Source organism: Lytechinus variegatus, chromosome 6 (assembly GCF_018143015.1).
Source record: "Lytechinus variegatus isolate NC3 chromosome 6, Lvar_3.0, whole genome shotgun sequence".
NCBI lineage: Eukaryota > Metazoa > Echinodermata > Echinoidea > Temnopleuroida > Toxopneustidae > Lytechinus > Lytechinus variegatus.
Genome location: NC_054745.1, coordinates 30482904 through 30507479, shown reverse-complemented (window position 1 = coordinate 30507479; position 24576 = coordinate 30482904). Strand labels below are relative to the sequence as shown.

General features: G+C 37.0%; 2 protein-coding genes across 2 annotated transcripts in view; one reads left to right on the top strand and one right to left on the bottom strand.

Annotated features, from left to right (window-relative positions):
* Positions 1-13372, bottom strand: part of LOC121417350 — a 49356-nt gene extending 35984 nt beyond the window's left edge. Inside the window, 1 exon segment of the mRNA XM_041611029.1 lies at positions 12621-13372. The gene's annotated coding sequence lies outside the window, so the exon portion shown is untranslated.
* The window catches only part of LOC121417703, a 39377-nt gene that overhangs the window by 691 nt on the left and 14110 nt on the right, over positions 1-24576 (top strand). The window contains exon 2 of the mRNA XM_041611437.1: positions 340-5135. Within this exon, the coding sequence (XP_041467371.1) occupies positions 416-5135 (4720 nt within the window). The 5' untranslated portion in view covers positions 340-415. The remainder of the gene's footprint in view (positions 1-339; positions 5136-24576) is intronic.

Here is a 24576-nt window from a genome sequence, read left to right as displayed (position 1 = left end):
ATCAAACTAGACCAAAGCAATTTAATGTGGTTAGTCAAAAGAATTTAAGCAAACTTTTAAAGAGTTGTTTTGAGTAGGATTACTGGTGTAGCTTTTTTTTGAATATTTGCTAGGAAAATAATGCAGATATTTCATGAAGATAATTATGATTACTACTGATAATTTTATGGTTCTTTTGCAAGTTAAGATAGAGCTGGCAAAAGTCAATAATCACACAAAGAGACATGGTTTGATGTTTCATTCAGGTTCATCATTTATTTTGATAAAGTACAATTCAAAGTGTGATTTAATTTAGACAAAATATGTCTAATTTCCGGTTCAATTGTTTGTTCTTTACAGATTGAATTTTTTTTCTTCATAAACCATAAACCATACTATTCAATTTCTGGTGGAACTTCGCTGAGTTGTTACTACGATGGCGGAGGACAAGAAGTCGCTGAAACTCAAGAGAAGGGGAGCGAAGGCCAGGCTCACCAGGCACAGTAACGGTCTTCAGATCTTGCTTAACAATAACAGAGAAGTGCCAGAAATTCAGTCTGCATACAGCAAGTTTGAGCAAGCATATGGAGACCTACAAGAAGCCCATGAGAACTTTACTATGACTATTGATGATGATGCTGAGTTTGAGATAGAGGAACAGTGGATGGATGATTGCCAGAAAGAATTCCTGAAACTGCAGATAGAGGTTACAGATTACTGTTCTCAAACCAGCTCAGGAGTCAAGACGCCAACAGAACAAGTACTACCACAGTTAGAGATGCCGCCAATGCAGGGAGGGTCTCCTATACCTCCAGAATCGGCAATCTTGTATCCCCCTCCACTGCAGAACCCAGACACTTCTCCAGGTATGTCAGATGCTAGATGCAATTTTAAGCTGGAGAAGCCGAAGTTACCCAAGTTTGCTGGAGATGTTCGGGACTATGAGATATTCAAGTCAGACTTCGTTCACATGGTTGATTCGCGTTATGGAAAACGTGATGCAATGACAATCCTGAGAAGCTGTCTCGTTGGCCGTGCACACGAATTAATCCAAGGCATAGGTCAGGATTATGATGCTGCCTGGGATCTATTAGATTCCATGTATGGAGATGCTAGAATTGTTGCAGATACAATAATCAACGACCTGAGCAAATTCAAACCACTGAAAGAGAACGAAGACAACAAATTTTGTGAGTTTGTCAACCTTGTTAGAAGAAGCTATAACATCCTTAAGCTAGTAGGAAAGAAGGGTGACATGGACAACAGTCACATGTTAGCAACCATAGAGAGAAAAATGTGCGCTGTTGATAGGAAGAATTGGTTTAGATACCAAGAATCAGAGAAGCAAGCTGCAAGCTTTGAAACTTTGTTGACATGGCTGAACCTGGAAATGAAAGCTAGGATGAGAGCGTCAGCACCATTGAGATCACAGATGCAAAGTGAAGGAAAGTCAGCAAATGTTCATCATTTGTCATATAAAGAAAAGAGCAAACCAGACCATAGTGATAGATACCATGAAGAGCAGCCACGAGACAGAGCTCAGAGACAACATCGCTGTTGGCATTGCAAGACTGATGAGCACTGGGTAGATCAGTGTAAGCGTATAATCTCTATGGCTGCCCCAGAAAGACTGAAGTTCTTCAAGGAGAATAGATGTTGCTTTAGCTGCCAAAAGAAAGAAGGGAAAAACCACTACATGGCAAACTGTAGGAGAAGGCAGAAATGTTCAGAGCAAGGGTGCACTTACTATCACCATCCTTTGTTGCACTTTGAAGCCAGTCAACAGATGGAAAATGAGAGCGGTAAAAATGACATTAACGTTGCGACTACAGTTGGAGCATCGTTGCTGCCAATCTTATCCATAGACGTTGACAGTGATACTAGAGCAAACGTCCTGTTAGATAGCGGCTCACAAGTTAGTTTGATCAAAAATTCACTCGCCGAGAGACTCCAGTTGAAAGGCACCAAAACGAGCATCACAATCAAAAAGCTTGGCGACATTGAAGAAGAGTTGGAAACTTTCAGATATAGAGTGCCGATTAGAGAAGCAAACACAACCAAGAAACACCAGATGATTGAAGTTGTCGGCGTCCCTTCAATAACAGAGGAAGAAGCTGTTAATCTGAAAGACCTCGCAGATCAATTTAATATCCCTAACCTGAACAGAGATAGTGGGCCAGTGGAGATCTTGATTGGAATAGATCATCCAAAATACATAGTAGGTGGTAAACTAAAGAAGAGAGGTAACTTCATAGCAAGAAAGACTCCATTAGGATGGGTGATCTTTGGTGGCACAGAGAAGCGAACCACATGTGTCAATGTCCTTCATGTAGCAGTTCAGAGTCCAGACTTGTCAGAGTTTTGGCGAATGGAATCTCAAGGTGTAAGTTGTCAGTGCCAAGAGACTAAGTTAACCATTGATGAACAGAAAGAGGAAGAGATCATCAGAGCTTCTTCACAGAAGAAAGGAAAGCAGTGGGAAATTGGCTATCCATGGCAAAGGGATCCTAATGAACTCCCAGATAATAAGAGTCAAGCAGTGAAAATCCTTGAGTCAACTGAAAAACGACTATATAGAAACCCAGAGCACGCGGAAGCGTACAACAAGCAAATCCATGAACTGGAAGAAATGGGGTTTGCTAAGAAACTCACAGCAGCAGACATCGAGAAGTATGAAGGACCAGTTCATTACATATCACATCATGCTGTTGTAAGACCAGAAAAAAAGAGCACCCCTATCAGAATTGTTTTTAATTCTTCTGCATCTTACCAAGGTCATCGGTTAAATGAATACTGGATGAAAGGTCCCGATCTCTTGAACAGTATGGTCGGAGTGCTCTTGAGATTCAGGGAAAATGAAGTGGCCTTGTGTGGGGATATCTCCAAGATGTACCATCGTGTGTCAATCCCTGAGAGAGATCAACATGTCCATAGGTTCTTATGGAGAGACATGGATGGAAACAGAGAACCTGATGTCTACATGATGAAGGTTGTCACTTTCGGTGACAAACCAGCACCTGCAATCGCCCAGATTGCTCTGAAGCTTACAGCAGAACAAGGAGAGTGTACACATCCTCATGCTGCTTCTGTTTTGAAAAGGAATGTGTATATGGATGACATATGCGACTCTGTACAGACTGTAGATGAAGCCAGGAAACTAAGTGCAGAGATAGATGAAGTGTTAAATGACGGAGGCTTCAAAGTCAAAGGGTGGATTTCCAATGAATCTGATGTGGGAGACCTCACCCAAGGAAAGATGAAATTACTAGATGACATAGCTGAGGAGAAGGTCCTAGGAGTAGTTTGGGACAGAGAAAATGACACCTTCTCTTACAAAGTAAAGCTGAGAGACAGTGTACTGAATTCAAGATTAGATGGAGAGAGTCAAGAAAGATTAACCAAGAGGAAAATCCTAGGTCAAATCGCCCACATATATGACCCCCTAGGATTTGCTGCCCCAGTGATTGTAAGAGCCAAGATAGGGATGCAGAAATTGTGGCAAAGAGGCTACAACTGGGACGATCCTCTTACTGAAGAAGAAGATGCGGACTGGAGGCTTCTGTTCGAGGAAATGAAAGGATTGAATGAAGTATCTCTCGAAAGATGTCTAACACCTTCTGAAGCTCAAGGTAAACCAGTGTTGTGCATTTTCTCTGATGCATCAGAAAATGCTTATGGTGCATGTGTGTATCTAAGGTGGCAAACCGGAGATGGCAAGTTCGAGACTCGCTTTGTTGCATCCAAGTCAAAGGTAGCACCATTAAAGACATTGACAATACCCAGATTGGAGCTACAGGCTGCCGTGTTAGCTGCCAGACTGTACAAGTCGATCACTGAAGAGATGAGATTAGAAGTTGAGAAAGTAATGTTCTTCACGGACAGCATGATAACTCTACAGTGGATCAAGTCTTCGGCCAGGATATATAAGCCTTTTGTGTCAAGCAGAATAGGGGAGATTCAGACTCTCACTGACCCCTCAAGCTGGAAACATATACCTGGTGAAGATAACACAGCAGACAAAGTGTCAAGAGGAATCGCAGTAAACGACCTTATGAAAGAATGGAAGTGCGGTCCTAGATTCCTGCATCTCGACGAAACAGAGTGGCCAGTAGACAAGGTGAATATCGACCAGAGTCTTGAGAATCTAGAGAGACGAAAGATTAATCAGACAGTGTTAGTTGTCAACAGCACATCAATTGCCCCCATCGAATCTGAACATTTCTCAAGTTGGCGAAAGTTAGTCAGAGTGACTGCCTACGTTCTCAGATTTGTACGGATTCTCAAGTCAAAGCTCAAGAAAGAATCCATGCCAGAAGCTGATGTGACATTAGCCCCAGCAGAGTTGGAGAAAGCTGAGCTATATTGGACAAAGGAAGCGCAAAAGGGTCTGAAAAGCAGATTTGAGAGAGGAGAGTTCAGAACCCTTACTCCTTTCATTGATAACGAAGGAGTAATCAGAGTAGGAGGAAGAGTTGAGAACTTAGTGACATCATATGAATCTAGACATCCAGCTCTACTCCCAGGTTCCCATCACATAGCTCTACTTTTCACACGTCACGTTCATGAGATTGGACACCCAGGTGTTGAGACGACAACCGCCAAGGCGAGACGCAAGTTTTGGATCTTACAAGGACATCGTTTGGCAAAAACCGTCAAGCATCGCTGTGTTAAATGCAGGTCAACAGAATGCAAGCGTGAGACCCAGAAGATGGCTGATTTACCTAGTAATCGTGTCGCACCTCACACTCCACCATTTCATTACACCTCCTGTGACTATTTTGGCCCCTTTCAAGTAAAGGTTGGTCGTAATAAGAGGGCCAAGCATTATGGTGTAATCTTTACATGTCTAAATACGCGTGCCGTTCATCTGGAAATGGCAACTGACTGTTCAACAATGGAATTTCTCCAAGTCCTAAGGAGATTCTTATCAGTGAGGGGACGACCAGCTCAGATCCTTAGCGACAATGGAACGCAATTTGTGGGAGCTCAACGCGAACTTCGCGAGATGATATCGGGATGGAGTGAAGATGAGCTCAAAGATTTCTGTGCAGATAAGGGGATACAGTGGAAGTTCATCACCCCTAATGCACCCCACCAAAATGGGTGCGCTGAATCTCTTGTTAAAAGTGCCAAAATATCAATCAAGAAAGCAATTGGTGAGCAAGTGCTCACACCATTTAAGTGTACGGAATCTTTTGTATACATGCTTTCTTGAAGTAGCTAACCTTATGAATGAGAGACCGATAGGACGGAAATGCAATGACCCAGATGATGGAAATTATTTGTGTCCAAATGATATGTTGTTAGGCAGGTCTTCTAGAAATATCCCACAGGGTCCATTTAAGCAAACCAAGAATCCTCGCGATCGCGTAGAATTCGTTCAGCTAATAGTGGATTCTTTTTGGAAGCAGTGGTCTCAAAACGTCCTACCACTGTTAGTACCATGTAGAAAGTGGAACACAGATCGAAGGAACGTTAGAGTTGGTGACGTTGTAATGACTGCAGAGAGCAATGCAATCCGTGGAAAGTGGACTATAGCAAGAATAATTCAGGTTTATCCGGGACCTGATGGTAAAGTTCGAAATGTGAAGCTAAAAACTGTTTCCGGAGAGTATCGTAGACCCATTACAAAACTAGCGGTCATCTACCCAACAGAAGGTTATAGTGACTGAATTAAAGACTTTGAGACTGAACTTTCATTTGAGCTCAATTCATTGAAAATTATTGATATAATATACATGTATTTATTCATTTGTATGTCATGTGATAGATATTTGTTTGAGAAATTTCAAGTTTTCAAAAAGTCTCCTCATCCGGTGGGGCGGGAGGATGTTTCGATGATCGAAACTATTTATTTGTTGCAGATACCATAATATATGTTCATAGGTAAAAATCGGTTTCGGCCTAAAATTTCAGCTTCGAAACATGTCATAAAACATCGAGCAACAAGTTTCGACCGAGGGCCTGAAATTTCTCCGAAAAGTAGCAGATTCCGGCTAGGATGAAGCTTGTCCAAATAGTATTATGTAAACAAAGTTCGTAGTTCCTGCCAAAGAAGTAAGTGTGCTTAGATATTGTTTTAAAAGGTTTTCTGAACCAATTATCTAAAATGTAAAAATGAAAGTGAAGAAAACCTTCAGGTTCACGTGGTTAAATGTTCATTTGCATAAATTTTGCATATTGTGAGGTCGCTGTATAGATAACAGAACGCGACAAGACTTGTATGAAAAAAGGGTATAAAATTCATTGTGTTATACTTGTCAAGGACAAGGAGAACGGAAAGAAATAATTGAGTTGAGGAGAAATTATTTTGATGATAATTATTCAAGAAATAACAGTTTCTTTGCATAGAAAGAGGGATAGGCCTATGTAATTAAGCTACGTATATTTGGGACATGAAACCAAAACTGAAGTTAGCACACTAAATTTGCATTGTTATATAAAGCAATGAGTAGCAATGTCCAGGGTAATGAAAGCTTATATATCTATGGAATATTATTGACAGAGATATTATACAAGCATTTCAGATTTATGAAATAACTGAGTGTATTATGAATCAAACTAGACCAAAGCAATTTAATGTGGTTAGTCAAAAGAATTTAAGCAAACTTTTAAAGAGTTGTTTTGAGTAGGATTACTGGTGTAGCTTTTTTTTGAATATTTGCTAGGAAAATAATGCAGATATTTCATGAAGATAATTATGATTACTACTGATAATTTTATGGTTCTTTTGCAAGTTAAGATAGAGCTGGCAAAAGTCAATAATCACACAAAGAGACATGGTTTGATGTTTCATTCAGGTTCATCATTTATTTTGATAAAGTACAATTCAAAGTGTGATTTAATTTAGACAAAATATGTCTAATTTCCGGTTCAATTGTTTGTTCTTTACAGATTGAATTTTTTTTCTTCATAAACCATAAACCAGTTTGAATAGCATCATGTGACCAAACATATTCTCACTATTTTATCAAATTGCTCTTTGCATGAAAGTGATAATCTACCTTCATACATGTCAGAAAGTCATGAAAAATTCAGGCAATTTCTCACTCATAAAAAAACAAAATGTGATTGGAAAAGAAGAGATCCTCAATCTACTGCTCTACTCAGCAGTGCATGCTGTGTCCATGGTAATGTGAGACTGCACAAAAATTTATGGAATTTCATCTATTTGCTCGCATTTTATAGAGCTCGCTATAACATGGCATGCATGTCTTTTTTAATCTTGAAAAAAGGGGATTGTTTTTGTTGTGCTGCAAATGCAGTGTAAATTGTTTTCAAGTGTAAATTGATTGAATTCATCTGATGATGTAGTCCTTTGATTAAATAATGTAATAAAAAAAAAGATATTATGAAACATACATTAATGAATTGTATTATATGAAAATATGAAAAGTTCATTTCAATCTGCAACACAGTACATGTATATCATGTGACTTCAGTCATTATATTTGGTTGGAATTGCATTCCAAACATTAATTATTTTTATAGTTGATAATAATGCAACTGGCCACACATGACATGGATTTGTTTATTTTGTTGTTTATTTTTCTTTATTTGGTTGGATTTGTAAGTAATTGTATATTCAACCATCCATTTTTCAAAGTTGATGATAATGAAACTGGCCATAAAGACATACATGTAGTACCCTTTTCATAAACCCATCCTCCAATTAGCCGCCTAAGAGTAATGCGGATAATTCAATAAAAATTGCGTTCATAAACTCCGAAAATAAGCCGCATTATTTTTACGAGCGCCCGTCCTGAAAAAGGCGGATAATCGCCATGACAACTGGACACGCCCCCTCCGATGCGGTTGTGTTGAAAAAGGGTGACCTTGTGACCGCACCATGGCAATTATCCGCATTATTTGGAAATGCGTTCATAAACTCAAAATCTTGTCCCGATGCTGCTATTATGCGGATAATAGCAGCATCAGAGTAATGCGGATAACTCTTGTCCTCCAATTTTACGACCAAATTAGGCTGCTATTAGCTGCCTAATTCATTTTAATGGGGTTTATGAAAGGGGTATTGGTTTGTTTTTGTTGTTTACCATTTCATAATTTGGTTGAACTTGTTTTGGTTTTTCTCATTACATATGGTTTGTCCACCCCCCCCCCCCCATTATTTGGGTGGAATTGTAGCACCAACCATTTTTAAAGGATAATGACCATGAAGGACATAGGTTTGTTTGTTTGATTTTGTTTATTTTTTTATTATTTGGTTGGAATCATTTTAACTACAGTGTACATGTATATCACAATTTTTAAAGCCAATTATTATAAATCTGGCCATGAAAGACATAGGTTTGTTTGTTTTTACATTTTTTCATAATTTGCTTGGAATTGTAAAACCAAACATTTTTTACATTGATGGTAATGGCCATGAAGGACACAGGTTTGTTTTTGTTTGTGTTTTTGTTTAATTTTCATTATTTGGTTGGAATTTCAAAACCAACCATGTTTTAAAGCTGATAATAATGAAACTGGCCATTATTATGACAAAGCTTTGTTTTTTGGTGTTTTTTTTTGGGGGGGGGGGGAATTTGGGTTATTGTTCGTGTTTTGTGGGTTTTTCTCTATTTGGCTGAAATTGTAAAACCAACCATTTTCAAAGTTTACAATAATGTAATGCCATGGATGGCATACATGTAGGTTTCTTTTTGCCGTTTATTATTTTGGAGTATTCATGCAGCTGTTAATTATAGATCTTCACAAAATAGAAAATACCATTGACTCATCAAGCTAAAGAATGGACCTACATGTATGTGTATTTAAAGTGTAAAGAGCCACAATGCTATTCATGATATTGAGTGGTGTCTGCTCATTACTTGAAAGTAGTCTGATTCTGCCTACAATTCAGACCCTATTACAAAGTCACAAAGGTTCACAAAATGCTATTAAAGGGGAAGTTCACCCTGACAAAAACTTTATAGTAAAAATAGCAGAAAAAATAATAAAAAATATTGCCGAAGGTTTGAGAAAAATTCATCAAATAATTAAAAAGTTATTAGAATTTCAATTATTTGATTTGTGACGTCATATGCGAGCAGCATTCCTACATAGCGAATGGTAAAAAATCAATGAAATGTCATTTTCTAAGAAAATTGAAAATGGTTTTCACTGTACCTTTTGTATATCAATAGACAAATCATTTAACACCCAATCATGAATAGAAAACAAAATTAAGTCATCAGAAGCCATGCAAATTTTGAAATTCATGCATTTTATATTACATAACACATGGGGCAGCTGCTCGTTTATGACGTCACAAATCCAAAACTTTGAGCTCTAATAACTTTCTTACTCTTTAACGGATTTTCCTCAAACCTTCACCAAAATTTTTTACTATTTTTTCTGCTATTTTTGCAACAAAGTTTTCTTCAGGGTGAACTTCCCCTTTAAATATTAATAGTGAATTTACAGTGAATTTGATGGTGATTTTGATTTTTTACCTGAATGCTATTCAGTAAGCAAGGAAGCAGAGGACTGAAAGTTCAAGTTCCTCTCCAGGGAACCTGATACTGACGATAAATACCTACCTAATGTCACATCTGTATATTAAAATGACACTCTTGCCACAGTTTTTCATAGAGTGGAGAAGAAGCGTGGAAGAAAGGGGAAAGGGGGATGTAATGAAATTGTGGGCCTACATGTAGGTCATTAAAAAAACTAAAGTGAAATAACTGATATGACATGAGGATTGTTGGGCACAGTCTGAGATATAAGACTACAATGACAAAAGGAAGGGAAGGGTCTCAGTTATAACAAAAGATGACTAAAACCCCAGTGTGAAGGCAAATTTAAATGACAATAGAGTATGAGTGTATCCTAAACCTCATTCAATGATTGCTAATAAACAAAGACCTTGATAGCAAGCAAGGGGCAGCCTGCTTACATGACAATCCAGACAAACTCAAGCTTCATCCATTTTCAACTTTAATAGTGCATTCAATAAAGCATGAGCCATACTGGTCAAAATAATCCACAACGTTAAGCAATAAACTAACCAGGGCCCCGTAACACAAAGTTTAGCGATTAATTTCTAAAGCTTGATTTCTACAATTGATTGTACGTTGTAGTCAATGGAATCAATCGTAGAAAATTTAATCGTAGAACATTCTACGATCATTGCTTAGCTTTGTGTTACGGGCCCCAGGAAACTGACCTGAGTATAAACCTGCTACATGTACAGTGTAACTGTACATGTACATTGATTTTTGAAATTCAATATTGACCTTTGAACTTTCCCAACATACATGTACATGTACATACATGTACACATGTACAAAATGGTCAATGTGAAAAGAAAATATAAAAATCAGCTCTCCTGATATGAGTTCACATGTCCATGTAATATTGATGAGGGTCTGTGCACACAGACTAGAGCTACATTGCACAAATGTCCCAGTTCAGGGAATAGCCTGGGCTGGGAGGTTCAAGATTAGTGTAAACATTACCTTTAAAGTCTGCATAGATAATGCAAACACGAGGACCCATGGACTGTTTACATTAGACTGTTGATGTCCCTTTAAAAATTAACACCAAGTCCTTAAAAGCATGTTATTCACATGTATCACCCTGCATTTACACACTTTACGTACATGACTGTACACACTGTCTGCACTATACATTGTAGTCATTTTTTTAATTTTTTTTTTAGTATCAGTGCCATTTGGTATTATACATCCTATATAAATGTACACAGATTAAATCCTAATAGAGTTTTTGGTTCAAATATGTGACCAAATAATATATTCTAACTACATGATGTTGTGTGCATCAGGGGACCATTTCATCAACATTTTTGTCTGACAAGTTGTCAGATCTGACATCTTTCCTTCATTCTGATTGGCTGAGAGGCTCTGTTACTATAGGAAACTGTCAGATAAAATGGGACTTGTCGGATAAAACGTCCGACAAGTCCTTTCATGAAACACTCCCCAGACCTTGATAAATTTTTCGCTTATACATGTACCCCTATTCTAACGTCATTATTTATTAAAGATCTACTGGATATTTAGCTAATGTCTCGGGCTCGCCGGTCAGCGAGCTGTCTCTCCCAAGCAAGTCCCGTGATGCATCGGCACAGGCACTGATCTACGTTCTGCTGAACGTGGTGGCTTTAATGAATCAATGCAAGTAAACCGGACTCTGCAAGCTCAGCGCATACAATGCACAGTAGATATATTTTTAAATGTATAAACTTTTATATAAAATGTACATTCATGGTGCAAAACTTCACAAACGTGTATGGATATCATGCGCAGATAAACATGAATGCCTGCTAATTCCCTTCTGAAACAAAAAATATCGAAATTGAATAACTTTTTTCTCTGCAATTCATCATAAACTGTATAAAATACAGTCTAGAGTAGAGACTTCTCAGATTTCAGAAATATTTTATATCAGATATGATCTCCTGCTGAGAGTACAGAAAGAACTTTTAAAGGGACAGTTCATCCTGATACCAAGTTGGTTTTAAAGAGAAATGCTAGTAGTTGCAGTAAACACTGATTTCATGAGAAAGTCTGTAAAACCAGGCTTAATTGTCAGAATATCATCAAGGATTTAGATCTGGTACAATTACATAAACTGAACTTTGTGAAATCTTGAAATCTACACTGAAAAATGGTCACACTGAAGATCACCAATGCAGATAGGCACACGTGGGACAGTGTATCATTATTGCTGGAATAAAGACCCGACGGAAGTGACCGAATCCGCGCTTATTTTGCTTATTTCTCAGCTATTACACAATTTCTTCCAGAATCCTTTGCCACATATTTTTTATTCAACAGATACTTGGTTGTCAATAGATTCTGGAAAATGTAATTTTGAGATTGTTACCAAAACTGGAATTTATCTTTAATGAAAGCAGGAGAAACATTGTTGTTGTTTGCAATTGTATGCAAATAGCTTTTCATTGAATAGTTTTTGGAGAGGAAAAAATGAAAATCACATTATTATTTCATATATAAATAAACATTGTCTCTTAATATAAGAAGACAAATGTGAACAGCTTCCCACATTAAACTTTAGTGAAAAAATGAAAAAATTACTACCAATGCATACATGTGTCTTCAGACATGTATGTATTTTTTCATTACAGCATGTTTTTCAAAACAATATTTTCAGTCATTTGAAGAATAAAAAGGGAGAGTTTGAGCATTTAATATACACATGTAAATAGTGCAATTGCTAAAAAAATACAATATAACTCTGCTGTTCTTTGTACATATGTACGCCACTCATAAAAATGTTTGTTATGTTTCCCCTGTAGACACCCTGTATTCAAAACCAACTTGGGGGGGGGTCCTTTATTTAAAGGAAAATAACCAGTGTAATTAAAGGGGTACTCCACATTGAATATAGGAAATGATTCCAATAGTTACGATAGAAATCAGACAAACAAATCACCGAAAAATTTCCTCACAATCAGACAATGATTAACATTATTTATAATATTTGGGGTAGCTCAATATAATTCAGCACAAAGAAGTCAGATTGCAAATGAACAAGCAGCTTTGTATACTATCCAGCCCGATCCAGGTCAGGGGTTACACTAGGCCAATACGTAATTTTTCAGATGAAAATATCCATATACAGTGTATAAAAGGTAAACCTCTCTTCCAACATACCGTGTACAGTATAATGATTTAGTGATGCTCCTTTACAGTATTGCAATCTCCACAAAAAAATATAACGAAAAGCCTCTTTCATTGACTATCAATCTGAAGTGCTTGACTCCATCCAGGTTTCATCAGTTCCAGGGGCAAAAAAACATTCATTTCACTCCTCCATGAGATGAGCTTTAGTTGCACTATTTTAGTTTTAGATGATGAATTTTACAGAAAAAAAATACATTCTGTACATGTATATACATGTACAAGTGAACATATACATGTATTTTGTAAAGCTGACCAATGGCACTGATTGAGCATTCCTTGGTAGAGAAATTTGAAGAAAACAACTACATGTACATTTTCACGGTACAATAATTAGCAGGAACTTGTGTTTCTGGATAAGAAAAACATAAATCAGCATTCAAATCTTGCTGGTTGCAATAAAATGCTCTTCAAAGCTGCACCCAAAAGGGATAAAGGGCAAAGTCAAAGCCAAATAGTTCAGTACTGGTAGGCCTATAGATCCAGAGAATGGCAAACATTTCCAAATCAATTCATAACTACCCGGTCCAGAGCTCCCAAACAAAGACACGTGGGGCTACGCTTTGCACATGGGTTTCAGAACAGAGAGAGGGATAGAGAAATGGAGAGAGAGGGGGAGAGAGAGGAGGGGGAGGGGCAGATGAAGCAGAGCTATGAATATGCAGGAAATATAATTGGGCTAATGCACTTCTGTTGGCCGTTATATTCACTAGCGTGTGTGGGTTAGACCATGGACCTACATGTACATGTACTACAATATACTTTCCTGTATTATGTTACAGTATTCACATGGTGTGTAAAATGAATATAAAGGATAATATACAAAGATAAAGAGCTCTAGAGTGAGAGAAGGGGGGGGGTCAAGGGTGTGAGAGAGAGGGAGAGAAAGAAGAGGGCAGATGAATTGCTGGAAAGCAAATGAATACTCCTATCATCAATTACATGAAAAGTCTGAGCACTATTAATTCTCCCAAGAAATTGAAATATTAGTTTACAGGAGAGAAAGAGAGAGAGGAGTAGACGGAAGAAAGAGGCACGGACAAAGGGGAAGGAGGGAGGGAGAGAGTGAGAAAGAGAGGAGGAAATACAAAGAGAGAAAGGGAGAGAGGGAGAATAAGAGAAGAACCAAAGTATACAGATGCTCATGTAGATAGGATCATGTAAGCAGGAATACTGTTGTCCACCGGATGTTGGGTATCCCATTTACAATCACAGATTGAAAACAAGGAATGGAGATGAGGAAATGCAAGAAACGGGAGAGGATGGTCCTTTGTTGTTACATATTGTTCTTGAATGCAAGGTAGAAATATAATCATGATATTTGAGACACCCCCTCCCCCTCCCCTTCAAGAGCATGTATATATATGGTAGAAATGAGTGAGAGAAAGTAAATACAGTATACATGTACACAGATGCATGCACATACACACATAGGCCTGGGGTCCCATAGGCCTGTATTCTTCAACTCAGGTTTAAATTAAACCCTGGTTTGAAGTTGTGGTTTAAACTATGGAAAGTCAATTGGAGCACAAATGACAAATCCCTGACAGTACAAGTTCAGTTTATAAACTCATTTGACAACCAAATAATTCACAATTGTCTGGGAATGATTAAACTGAAGTGTTTTTCTTCATTATGAAAGCAAAAGGAAATGAGAGAGTAAACATATATATATAAGAAATATACAATGTAAACAGAATTTTGTAGTTTTTGGCTGCCTATAATTTTAGCAGAGCAGAGTTTAGACCATGGTCTATCAAGTTAAACCTGACTTCAGAATACGGACCATGGAGATCGTGAGTGAGAGGGTCTGGCAAAAAGAACAGGAGGGGAGATTCATAAGAGGGGGGAGATTAGAATAGGAGAGATAGAGGAGAGATGGGGAGATAACGAGAGAGATGGAGAGTGAGGAGCCGATATGGAGGAAGCAATGAGCATCTGGTGAGTGATCATTGAGAGACAGATGGACAATGGTCTAATCATCTCATTAGCATAGATGAATATTCCAGACCCAGATAGACTAGATTTCAGAGGGGGAGTGGGAGGAAGAATGAGGAGAGAAAGAGAGGGAGGAGCAATATCATGCTACAGTTCTAGGAGGAAGCAATCAGCATTGATCTAGTGAGTGATCACATTTATAGACAGATGGACAAAAGATATCACCATCTCATTCTCAATGACAACTGCTCAGTGGTAGTCTAGTATTCCAGACCCAGATGCACTTAATATAGGCTTGACATATTCATATAAACAAAATATTTCCCAGTGTCTGATAATGTTTGTGCATGTACGTATTTAAATTCATTAAATATTGAAAATCAACAAGCATTTCCACAGAGCCTGATAATAATGTTTGCACATGTATGTACACGTATCTAAATTAAATATTGAAAATCAACATCTTGCAAGTTTTGGCAAATTTGTAATCTTTGCAGTGGGCATGAACTCTCACAGGATTTTTTTTCAGGGGAGCATGGCTGCAATTCATTTCAATTAACGGGGATTTAAAATGTACATGCATGTCGAGTTCAAAAGTACAAATGGCTTGAATAGAGTGATAATGTAGTTGCTCGCATGCTTGGCTTCTAAAAGCATTGTTGCGATATTCTCGCAATTGTCCCATCCCCTGAATTGTTGCTAGGCAACAAACTAATTCATAAACACAAATGCAACAACCACAGACGATAAATATTTTCAGTTCCAATTTCAAATATCACAAGATCGCTGAAAGGGAAACACTGCCTTGGGCAAGTGCAGAACCCTTTCAAATTTTGAAAAAGGTGTAGGTGCTTAAAAATTGCCTCCCCCTTCCAATTTATGATGCTAGTTTCTCTATTTCCAGCCAACCAGAATTTGACACCCATGGTATAAAGCCATAATATACCCCTTTATATGTACAGTAAATAGTATGTATAAACATTAGCCCCCATCCACTCCCTAATGTATATCATTATCAACATCTTCTTTCAAGAGAATCATATTTTAGGTTGATAGGAAATCGGAGTAGACAGGGTTTTTAAGAAACATATTATTTCAAACAATTCCTGTAATACATGTCAATGTAAATATAGGCTCCAGCACCCCCCCCCCCCTGCAAAAAAAATACATAGAAATTGCTATTATTGTGCGGAGATAAACTTCTCAGAGATGACTTGTAATGCTGAAGGTTGCTTGATATTTATAGAAATTATAATATTACCCCATAAAAGTTCAGCCAGGTACTCCTTTAAAAATAGCCCAACTAAATTGGGCATTACATGTACATGTACCAATAGAAAGTAATACAATGGGGGCGGGGGGTGAGAATGGGTGGTAATATGTTTGAAAGAAGGGTAACAGAGCCAATCAAAGTAACGTACATGTACTTCCTTCCTTGTGTAGTCTACAAATTCAGACACAATATTCTAAGTTCTATTTTGGCTGTTTTTTTTTAATTACATCAATAAATAAATTGGAAAGATTATGATGAGAAATGTAGAATGTACATTATGGGCGTAAAATGCAATCACCTCAAAGGTCTATATACATGTACATGTAGGGGAGACCAGGGTTAGTTGGAACATGGGGTAATTTGAAACATTGTATTTTTCTTTAGAGCCTGTAAAATAAATTTAAGCAATACTGCCCTCACTTCATTGCTATTATTAATACAACAGTGTTCAATTATTACTGCAATAAATTGAGGGCAGTATTGCATAAATTAACTTTACAGGCGTTAATGAAAATCACAATGTTTCAACTTACCCCATGTTCCAACTACCGGTAACCCCGGTCTCCCCTACATGTACTGTAGGGTAAACACGCAGCCTGCCCCCCCCCCCACAAAAAAAAGAAAGAGATTAGATAAAAGAAATTGTAAAGTTTCACATCATTATCATGTCCATTGTAGAACAAAATAAGGTCTTTGTTCAAGATTCAAATCTGCCCCCTTCCCTTTGATCTTGTATTTCCTCTTCTTTCATTTCCCCCCAAAAAATATTTCCTTATCTTCCTGATTCTACAAGATTTAACATTCTTGCAGGTACATGTACATGTAGTAATATTGAATTCTAATTCTTCAATAACAAAAGCCTCCCTGAAGTTTTGACAACCCCCATCCCCTAAAAAAAATGTTTGTTACTGTTCTTTTTCATGACAAAGGGATAAACAATGTACATGTACGCCTACCGTATTAAGGTTTGAAACAGGCCTAAACATACCTCTTCAATGAATTCATTTACATGTACAGCAGATTTGAATAATCAACCAGAAATAACACAAAAAACTTATAACAAAGCATATATGTACATGTGGTTACTTGGTGTGCAATTTCGTTAACAGTGAATTTAGTACGATCATACAGATAAAAATTATATTAATAAAAATAATAACAATGACAAAGTAGTAACAATAATAACAATTGCATAAGAACATGCTATCTGGTATGTGTGCTATCAAAAAGTATTATTATTATTAAATTAATCTTTAATACATAGTATTTGCATGATGATGAAATAAAATATTGTATTATACAGCGTATAAAAAAGAATCTGTGTTTAATTTTGAAGAACAAAGATCGAGACAGCAAAGCCTGTCAAAAGTTTCACTTTTCCTTGATCCTCACCCCCCCCCCTTGACCCTCAAAAATACAGGCCTATAAATTATGTAATAACTTAAATTAGGTCTGCAAAAAAACATTGACTGTACAAGACATCAACATGGTCTATGCTAGCATGCACAGTGTACATATGTATAAACAGGTCAACTGAAAATTAAAGTTACATGTACTTACAAAATTATCAATGAATGAAAGAGATGGTCTACAAACAAAAGATATGCCACAAGAGTTCCAAATTTCTGTTGCTCCCAATTAAGAAAGGGGGAAAATCATCCACAAAAAACTAAAAAGTACTGCATCACTTTGAGGTTTACACCAGAACCTCGGAACCAAGTCTATCATCTGGTTTCCAAATCAGAAATGATGATGAAGTACAGATTGCTATAAAATGGTCCTGAGCCTGTGGGCAAACATGCTTTTTTTTCTGATCAAAATAAACAAGGTTGGTCCTTTTCAAGACCCTGAACTTGTAAGTGTTCATGAACCGCGGGAACAAAAGCCTTGACTTTTACACTATACTCCCCCCACACATACACGCACAAATGTGTATGTACACACGAACACAAATTCGCTGGTTTACCCTGTGTGTTTATTATTTACTTCAAATGAGTATACATGTACATGCCAGTAATGAAGTAAACAAAAACTTCAGTAAGGACATTTCTACACAAACTAGTCTCATGTTTTCAGACCTTAATGAAAAAAAACATGTATGAAATTCAGTCAACTTGTCCTTGAGCAATGCTTTGAGGGCCTTCATTAGTAGGACTAGTTTACTTGTTTTAATCAAAGGATTATTCCAAGGTGCTTATGAAGTACCGTAGTCATTATTAAACATGCATGAATAATTGATACTGAGCAGTACAGTGTACTTTTTGTCAAAAATTCTGTAAAAATTCTCCCCTCCCCTACATACATTACATATTGCAACAAGTGGGTAAAAATAATTAATGGAAAAAAATCTTTTTTTTGCTCATCTACTCTTATTTTTTAAAAAGAATCATGGATTATTATGTAGCAAGACAATTCATTTCCTCATACATGTGTACATTGCAAACAAGTACTTTTAAGAAGCTGAGCCTGAAATTGTAGACTAACAGAGGTCAATGTATAGTGCATGCAAACAGGACCTCTTGTTTACTGATGATAGTCTGATATGACAAAATTTTACGATGTATCAATTGATGAGTCTACATTTACTTCACATCTAGGTCAATAGCAGTCTGGAGACATTGCTAGTATAAAACTTTGATCCACCATCCATTACATGTGTACACACCAAAGTTTTACCTTAAAAACCTGAGTTCGGAATAAGGCAAGTTAACAAGAGGGTAATGATTTGTTTAACAAATTTTTCGGCATTACTCCTATTTGTTTAAGATCAGTATGCTCGATCTGTAATTAATGAAATACCCATAAGTACATTTCATACAAAATGATCATATTTTTCAAATAATACTCTGTCTATTTTGTGTCACTATTAAATTGGACCACATACTGTACATAGTCTTTATCGAGATCATGCACTTAACCATCTCAAAAGAATTTGTAGATCCACAATGTACAGCTGAACAGTCTGCTGGGAATACATGTACATGTAGCTATTATCATTGTATTAAGCCAGCATGTGAGCTTTAATAGACAAAGGGGATTAGAGGGATTAGACTAGACTCTAGTCTACAAGTATCTGTTAATAGATCCAATGTTTGGGATCATTATCATGATTATTTCATTCAAGTACATTTATGGGCATTATCACAAATCATCAATGGTGACAAAGAAGTATGGTAGTCAATATAATAGATAATAATACTTTGTTTACAGAGTCTAGTTGCACATTCTACATGAATCATTCCAAGCCCCTGCCCCCCCCCCTCCCCAACACACAAACACAATGTACAGGGTACATTTTTTTAAAGGTCAAGTCCACCCCTGGAAAATGCTGATTTGAATAAATAGAGAAAAATCAAACTAGCATAGAGCTGAAAATTTAATCAAAATCGGATGTAAAATAAGAAAGTTATATGACATTTTAAAGTTTCGCTTATTTTTCACAAAACAGTGATATGCACAACTATTTGAGTCAGTTGACGATGTCCATCACTCACTATTTATTTTGCTTTTAATTGTTTGAATTATACAATATTTCATTTCTTACAAATTTGACAATGTGGACCAACTTGACTGAACCACATAATATTAAACAATACTAATTCCACATGTTCAGGGAGGAATTAATCACTGTTTCACTCGACAATGAGAAAAAGAGAATATATCATATTTCATATAATGAAAAAAAAAGGAAATAGTGAGTGGATGACGTCATACTGCATACTGACCCGGTTGTGCATATAACTGTTTAAAGTGACACTTTAAGATGTCATAATTTTCTTAACTATTTACATCCAATTTTGATGAAATTTTCAGTTATACTTGTTGGATATTTCTTTTTTTATTCAAATCAAATTTTGGTTGGGGTGGACTTAACCTTTAAATTTGTTTGGTGTTCAGTGCAAACAAATTTGAAATGTACATGCAGTTTAGAATTAGAAAGGTGGTTCATCATACCAACTAAAAAACTGCCAGAGGCTTGCCAGCCATGGCAACAACAGATTTCAACTATACATGAAGGCTTTACATGTACTTCTTTTGTGTGCTACAGGTTAAATCAACACACTGGTAGTGTACATGTGTACATTGTATATTCCTGGGAAAGAAACATCAACAAATTAGAATGACATGATGTAGTAAGGTTTGGATTCGGTGAACATACAGAAAATAATTTGCAAATCAAAATGGGGGAAAGATTATTAATACAGTCCTCCTATATAGCAGTCACAAATACATGTATATCAAATTGCAATGCCAAGACAAGAATATTATTCACCGATATATACATGTACAAGGGGATATACCATATCAATATTAGAAACACCTGCTTCTCCTCAACGATTATTTTAGATTTCTATAGTATCCATGGTAACCAGGCAAAACACTGTCTCCTCACCAGCGTTGCTCAAAATTTGGCTTATTCATAAGCACTCATCCCAATACAACCAACAGCAACAATATGCAGTTCATGTATGGGAAGCTAAATTTGATGATACATTCACAAACAATCATGTATTAAAGATAAATTCCAGTTTTGGTAACAATCTCAAAATTACTTTTTACAGAATCTAATATGACCACCCAAGTGTCTGTTTATATGCCAAAGGATTCTGGAAGAAATTGTGTAATTGCTGAGAAATTAGCAAAATAAGCAAAATAAGCAAGGATTCGGTCACTTCCTTCTGGTCTTTATTCCAGCAATAATTATACACTGTCCCACGTGTGCCTATCTGTGTTGGTAATCTTCAGTGTGAACGTTTTTCAGCATAGATTTCAAGATTTCACAAAGTTACAACTGTACCAGATCTAGATCCTCGATGATATAGTAACAATTAAGCCTGGTTTTACAGACTTTCTCATGAAATCAGTGTTTACTGCAACTACATGGTATTTCTTTTTAAAATGAATTGACAATGACCCAAGTCCACGATCATTTATCAAGAAAAACAAAATAATTGTTAGTCCAAGGAATATTTTGGTCAGTTTTCACTAATTTCAGGCATTTCAAAGTGGAATTAAACACACGAGGGGTTCATGTTAATTTAGCCAAGAGGTCAACTTAGGTGGTTCATAATTATATTCATACACGTATGTACATACTAATTCAAACAACACACATTTTGATGACAACTCAAACTAAACAACCAATTATTACCATTCAAAAAAATATATTTCAAATTATTATTTCATTTTTGGTTTTCAGGGGTGGCACAGGGTTATTTTGTTAGGGGGAGGGGGGTTACAAATGACAAGTATTAAAAGATAAAATTTCCCCCCTCAATGTATACTCACACTGACCTCTTTGTCTTGACTTCTCTGTCTTTCTTTTCTCCTTTTTTTCATGAATCTCTTTCTTTTTTCACAACTCAAGAAATAATATGGGTGGGGTGGCTACCCCTTGCCCTGTACAGAAATGCGGCCCCTGCTGTTTTTTGCTTTTTTTTACAAACACAGATTCTGAATGTCAACAATTGTTGAAGATGATAGATTGATTGATTGATTGATGAATGACAGCAAATACCAAATTTGTCCCATATAAAAAGAGAAATTAAGTCAAACATTGCCACCATTATTTTGCCACACATGGAGATGTAACATTAACAACTGAGAACAATGTTATAATATCATAACCTTGCTCATTGAATGAGTGGCCCTGATGATATTGAGGCACAAACTGGACCCTCGAAAAAGGAAGTGTTAGACCTCTGACTGCACGCATCAGTTCTCGGTATCGATCGGCTATTTTGTTTTCAAACTTTTCCTTTTTTGAGCCTGAGCCTGAGGCCCTGACCTGAGGCTGAGGCCTGAGGGACCAGTTTGTGGCTTGTGCCTCGGCTCGGCCCTTGATGTCAGGATTCTATGTCACGATAGACCTTCATCCATTATACGAGGTAAGTGCATAATTTGGCAATCCTGTATTTTAGGGGTCAGTCACTGGCGTCTGCGGATAAAGCCGAGGACGAGAATAGCGGCTAACCCAGGATAGGCAGAGGATACTCTCCCAAAATGGGGTATAATTGGGGTTGCAATAGCACCCCAAATAAAAGAGGAAAGAATAAATTATGGGTAATCCTGTATTTTAGGGGTCTAAATTATTTTAGGTTGCTAACTTCAGGCAACAGCTCCACGACCGCTGTTAAAAGTGTTATTGATCGGTAGTTCAGTAGTGCGTACGTACGTGCCGGGTATGGCAGGCCGTTTATTATTTCTTCATTCTATAACCCCCCCCTCGCCATGACAAGTAACGCTGATTACCGTTGGTTTGATATACCATTATACTCTTCATCCTTCACCAATAAGTGCTCAGATACGCCCCCTATTATGCCCCAAATAATAAACCCCCCTAAAACCAAGGCGTGCTGCATGGCTTTTAAGTTTTTGCATACCCCCCCCCCGGCCCGGCCATGACTAGTTCCGGGTCACGTGACACCCTGACGGCTTTAGGTATACCGTTATTCTATATGGCAGTGAGTCCAAACTTCGCGCGTGTCCAAACTTCGCGGACGGTCATTATCTCCAAAACTAGCCAATATCCTTAAAATCTGACATCATCAATGTGAAAAGCGACCTAAAATTACCCTTCGCTGAAAGTTTCTTTAGGATTAGTCCAGTATTCATGAAAATATTGGCAAAAGATCGGCAAATTTTTCACCGTTAGCGCCCGTTTTGAAGAAAGCAACAAGCATTACGATATCACCATTTTACAAGCAGAAATCATAAAAAATGTGAGTTAAATGTGGTACTAACCGATTCCATAGCATTTTGCCATCAATCTGATATAAATATTTCACTTTTTGAGCTTGAGTCTTTGTTTAAATCTCCACAAAAGCTTTGGTGCGCGAAGTTAGGTCACACTTTTTCTGAACGGTTTTCCAGCACAGCCCGCATTTGCCGATCGGAATAGAATTTTGAGATCGCAATACCGGCGAAACCCCGTGACCTACTTTACATTTTCGTCCATGATTTTATAGTTTACGATCTTGCCGTCAATGTGGTAACTATTTCTTGAATTGGTTTTGTATAAATTATCAATAATTTGTGGACAAAATTAAGCCTGATGAATATTTTTGAAAAGTGCGCGAAGTTTGGACACCCCATCATACTGGCCCCTATATATCGCATGATACCCCATTGGTAAATACAACTTTACATCTACTACATAGGCCTGTAGCTGTATACTAGTCCTATAATAATGGCATTAACGGCCCGCCATACCCGGCACGTACATACGCACTACTGAACTACCGTTAACAACGGTCTTCTTGTCTAGGATAGCGATGCCACATCATTTTAAAATATCTACTGTATACATATGTTGTGACCATTCATTTTGAAGCTTGTGACCTGCTCTTCACAATAAGACTACTGTTTTTTCTTAATATATGCAAATTAGGCAAATATCTAATTAAATATGCACGCATATCATTAAAAATGTCTGCCGCTCATGCGGAATGTGTATTTGCCTTTGTAGTTTCACCCATGCTAGTGATTTTGAGATAATTAACCACCAAAATATGTCAATTGGCCCATTCTTTGATTAAACCAATATATAATATTAAAAAAAGAGTGTTTCATATAATCAAATATGCAAATTTAAAATACCATATATCTTTATGTAAATGAGGTTATATGATGCAATGCCAATGATACGGATATTGTAAACATGTATGTTAAAAATATTTTTTTTCAAACTACATGTATGAGGAAATTAACCACCAACAATATGTCAAGTGGCCTATTCCTTGATTAAACTATTATAATATATTAATATTCAAACAGAATACATGTATTTAAATATGCAAATGCATATGCAAATGAGATTATGATGCAATATAGTACAATATATGTTACAATGATGTTTGTTCTTGCGTATGGCATTTCATTACAAATAAATTGGATAATAGTATCATCATCAGTGATATGATGTTCAATTGCACAAGAACAAATTCATAGAATATCTTCTACATGTACAAAAAGTGGTAAATATGCAAATGAGACGAATATGTAATGAACAATTCAAGTGCAGAAGTACTTGTCCAGCTGCATTCATTACCAAATTTATGCTTCTTCATGCTTTGTATACATGTATATTTGTATAATACAACTTGATATTATTTTTTATTAAGTACTAAAATGCAGTTTACATTTTCTTTTGTTTACATGTAAAAGCTCTGTACAATTCAGTTTATGCTTCTAACATTCTTGAAATGAAATACCATTATACTGATTATTATCATTATGCAAGAAACTTGCCTGATCCCTGATCAATGAATTGGTCAGTGGTAAAGTATTCCACACACGTATCATCTGCATTTGCATTTCAAAGACGATCGAATGTTCACTTGTGAAAAGATGTATTCTGTTATACTATTTTTCCCCCAAACAAGTACGGTATATTCAACATCGAGAATATTACAAGATCGCCTTTCTGGCCTTCCAAAGTGATTTGGTAAGGTTGGACAAGTTAGAGAAGGCTAAAAAAAAAAAAATTGGGTCGGGGGCCACGGGCCGGAATGGGGGGAGGGGGGCCAGGGGCCGGTAAGGTTGGACAAGTTAAAGAAAGCTATAAAAAAAAATTGGGTCAAGGGCCATGGACCGGTATGGGGCCAGGGACCAGTAAGGTTGGACAAGTTAAAGAAAGCTAAAAAAAAAAATTGGGTCGGGCCACTGGCCGGGATGGGGGAGGGGGGCCAGGGACCAGTAAGGTTGGACAAGTTAAAG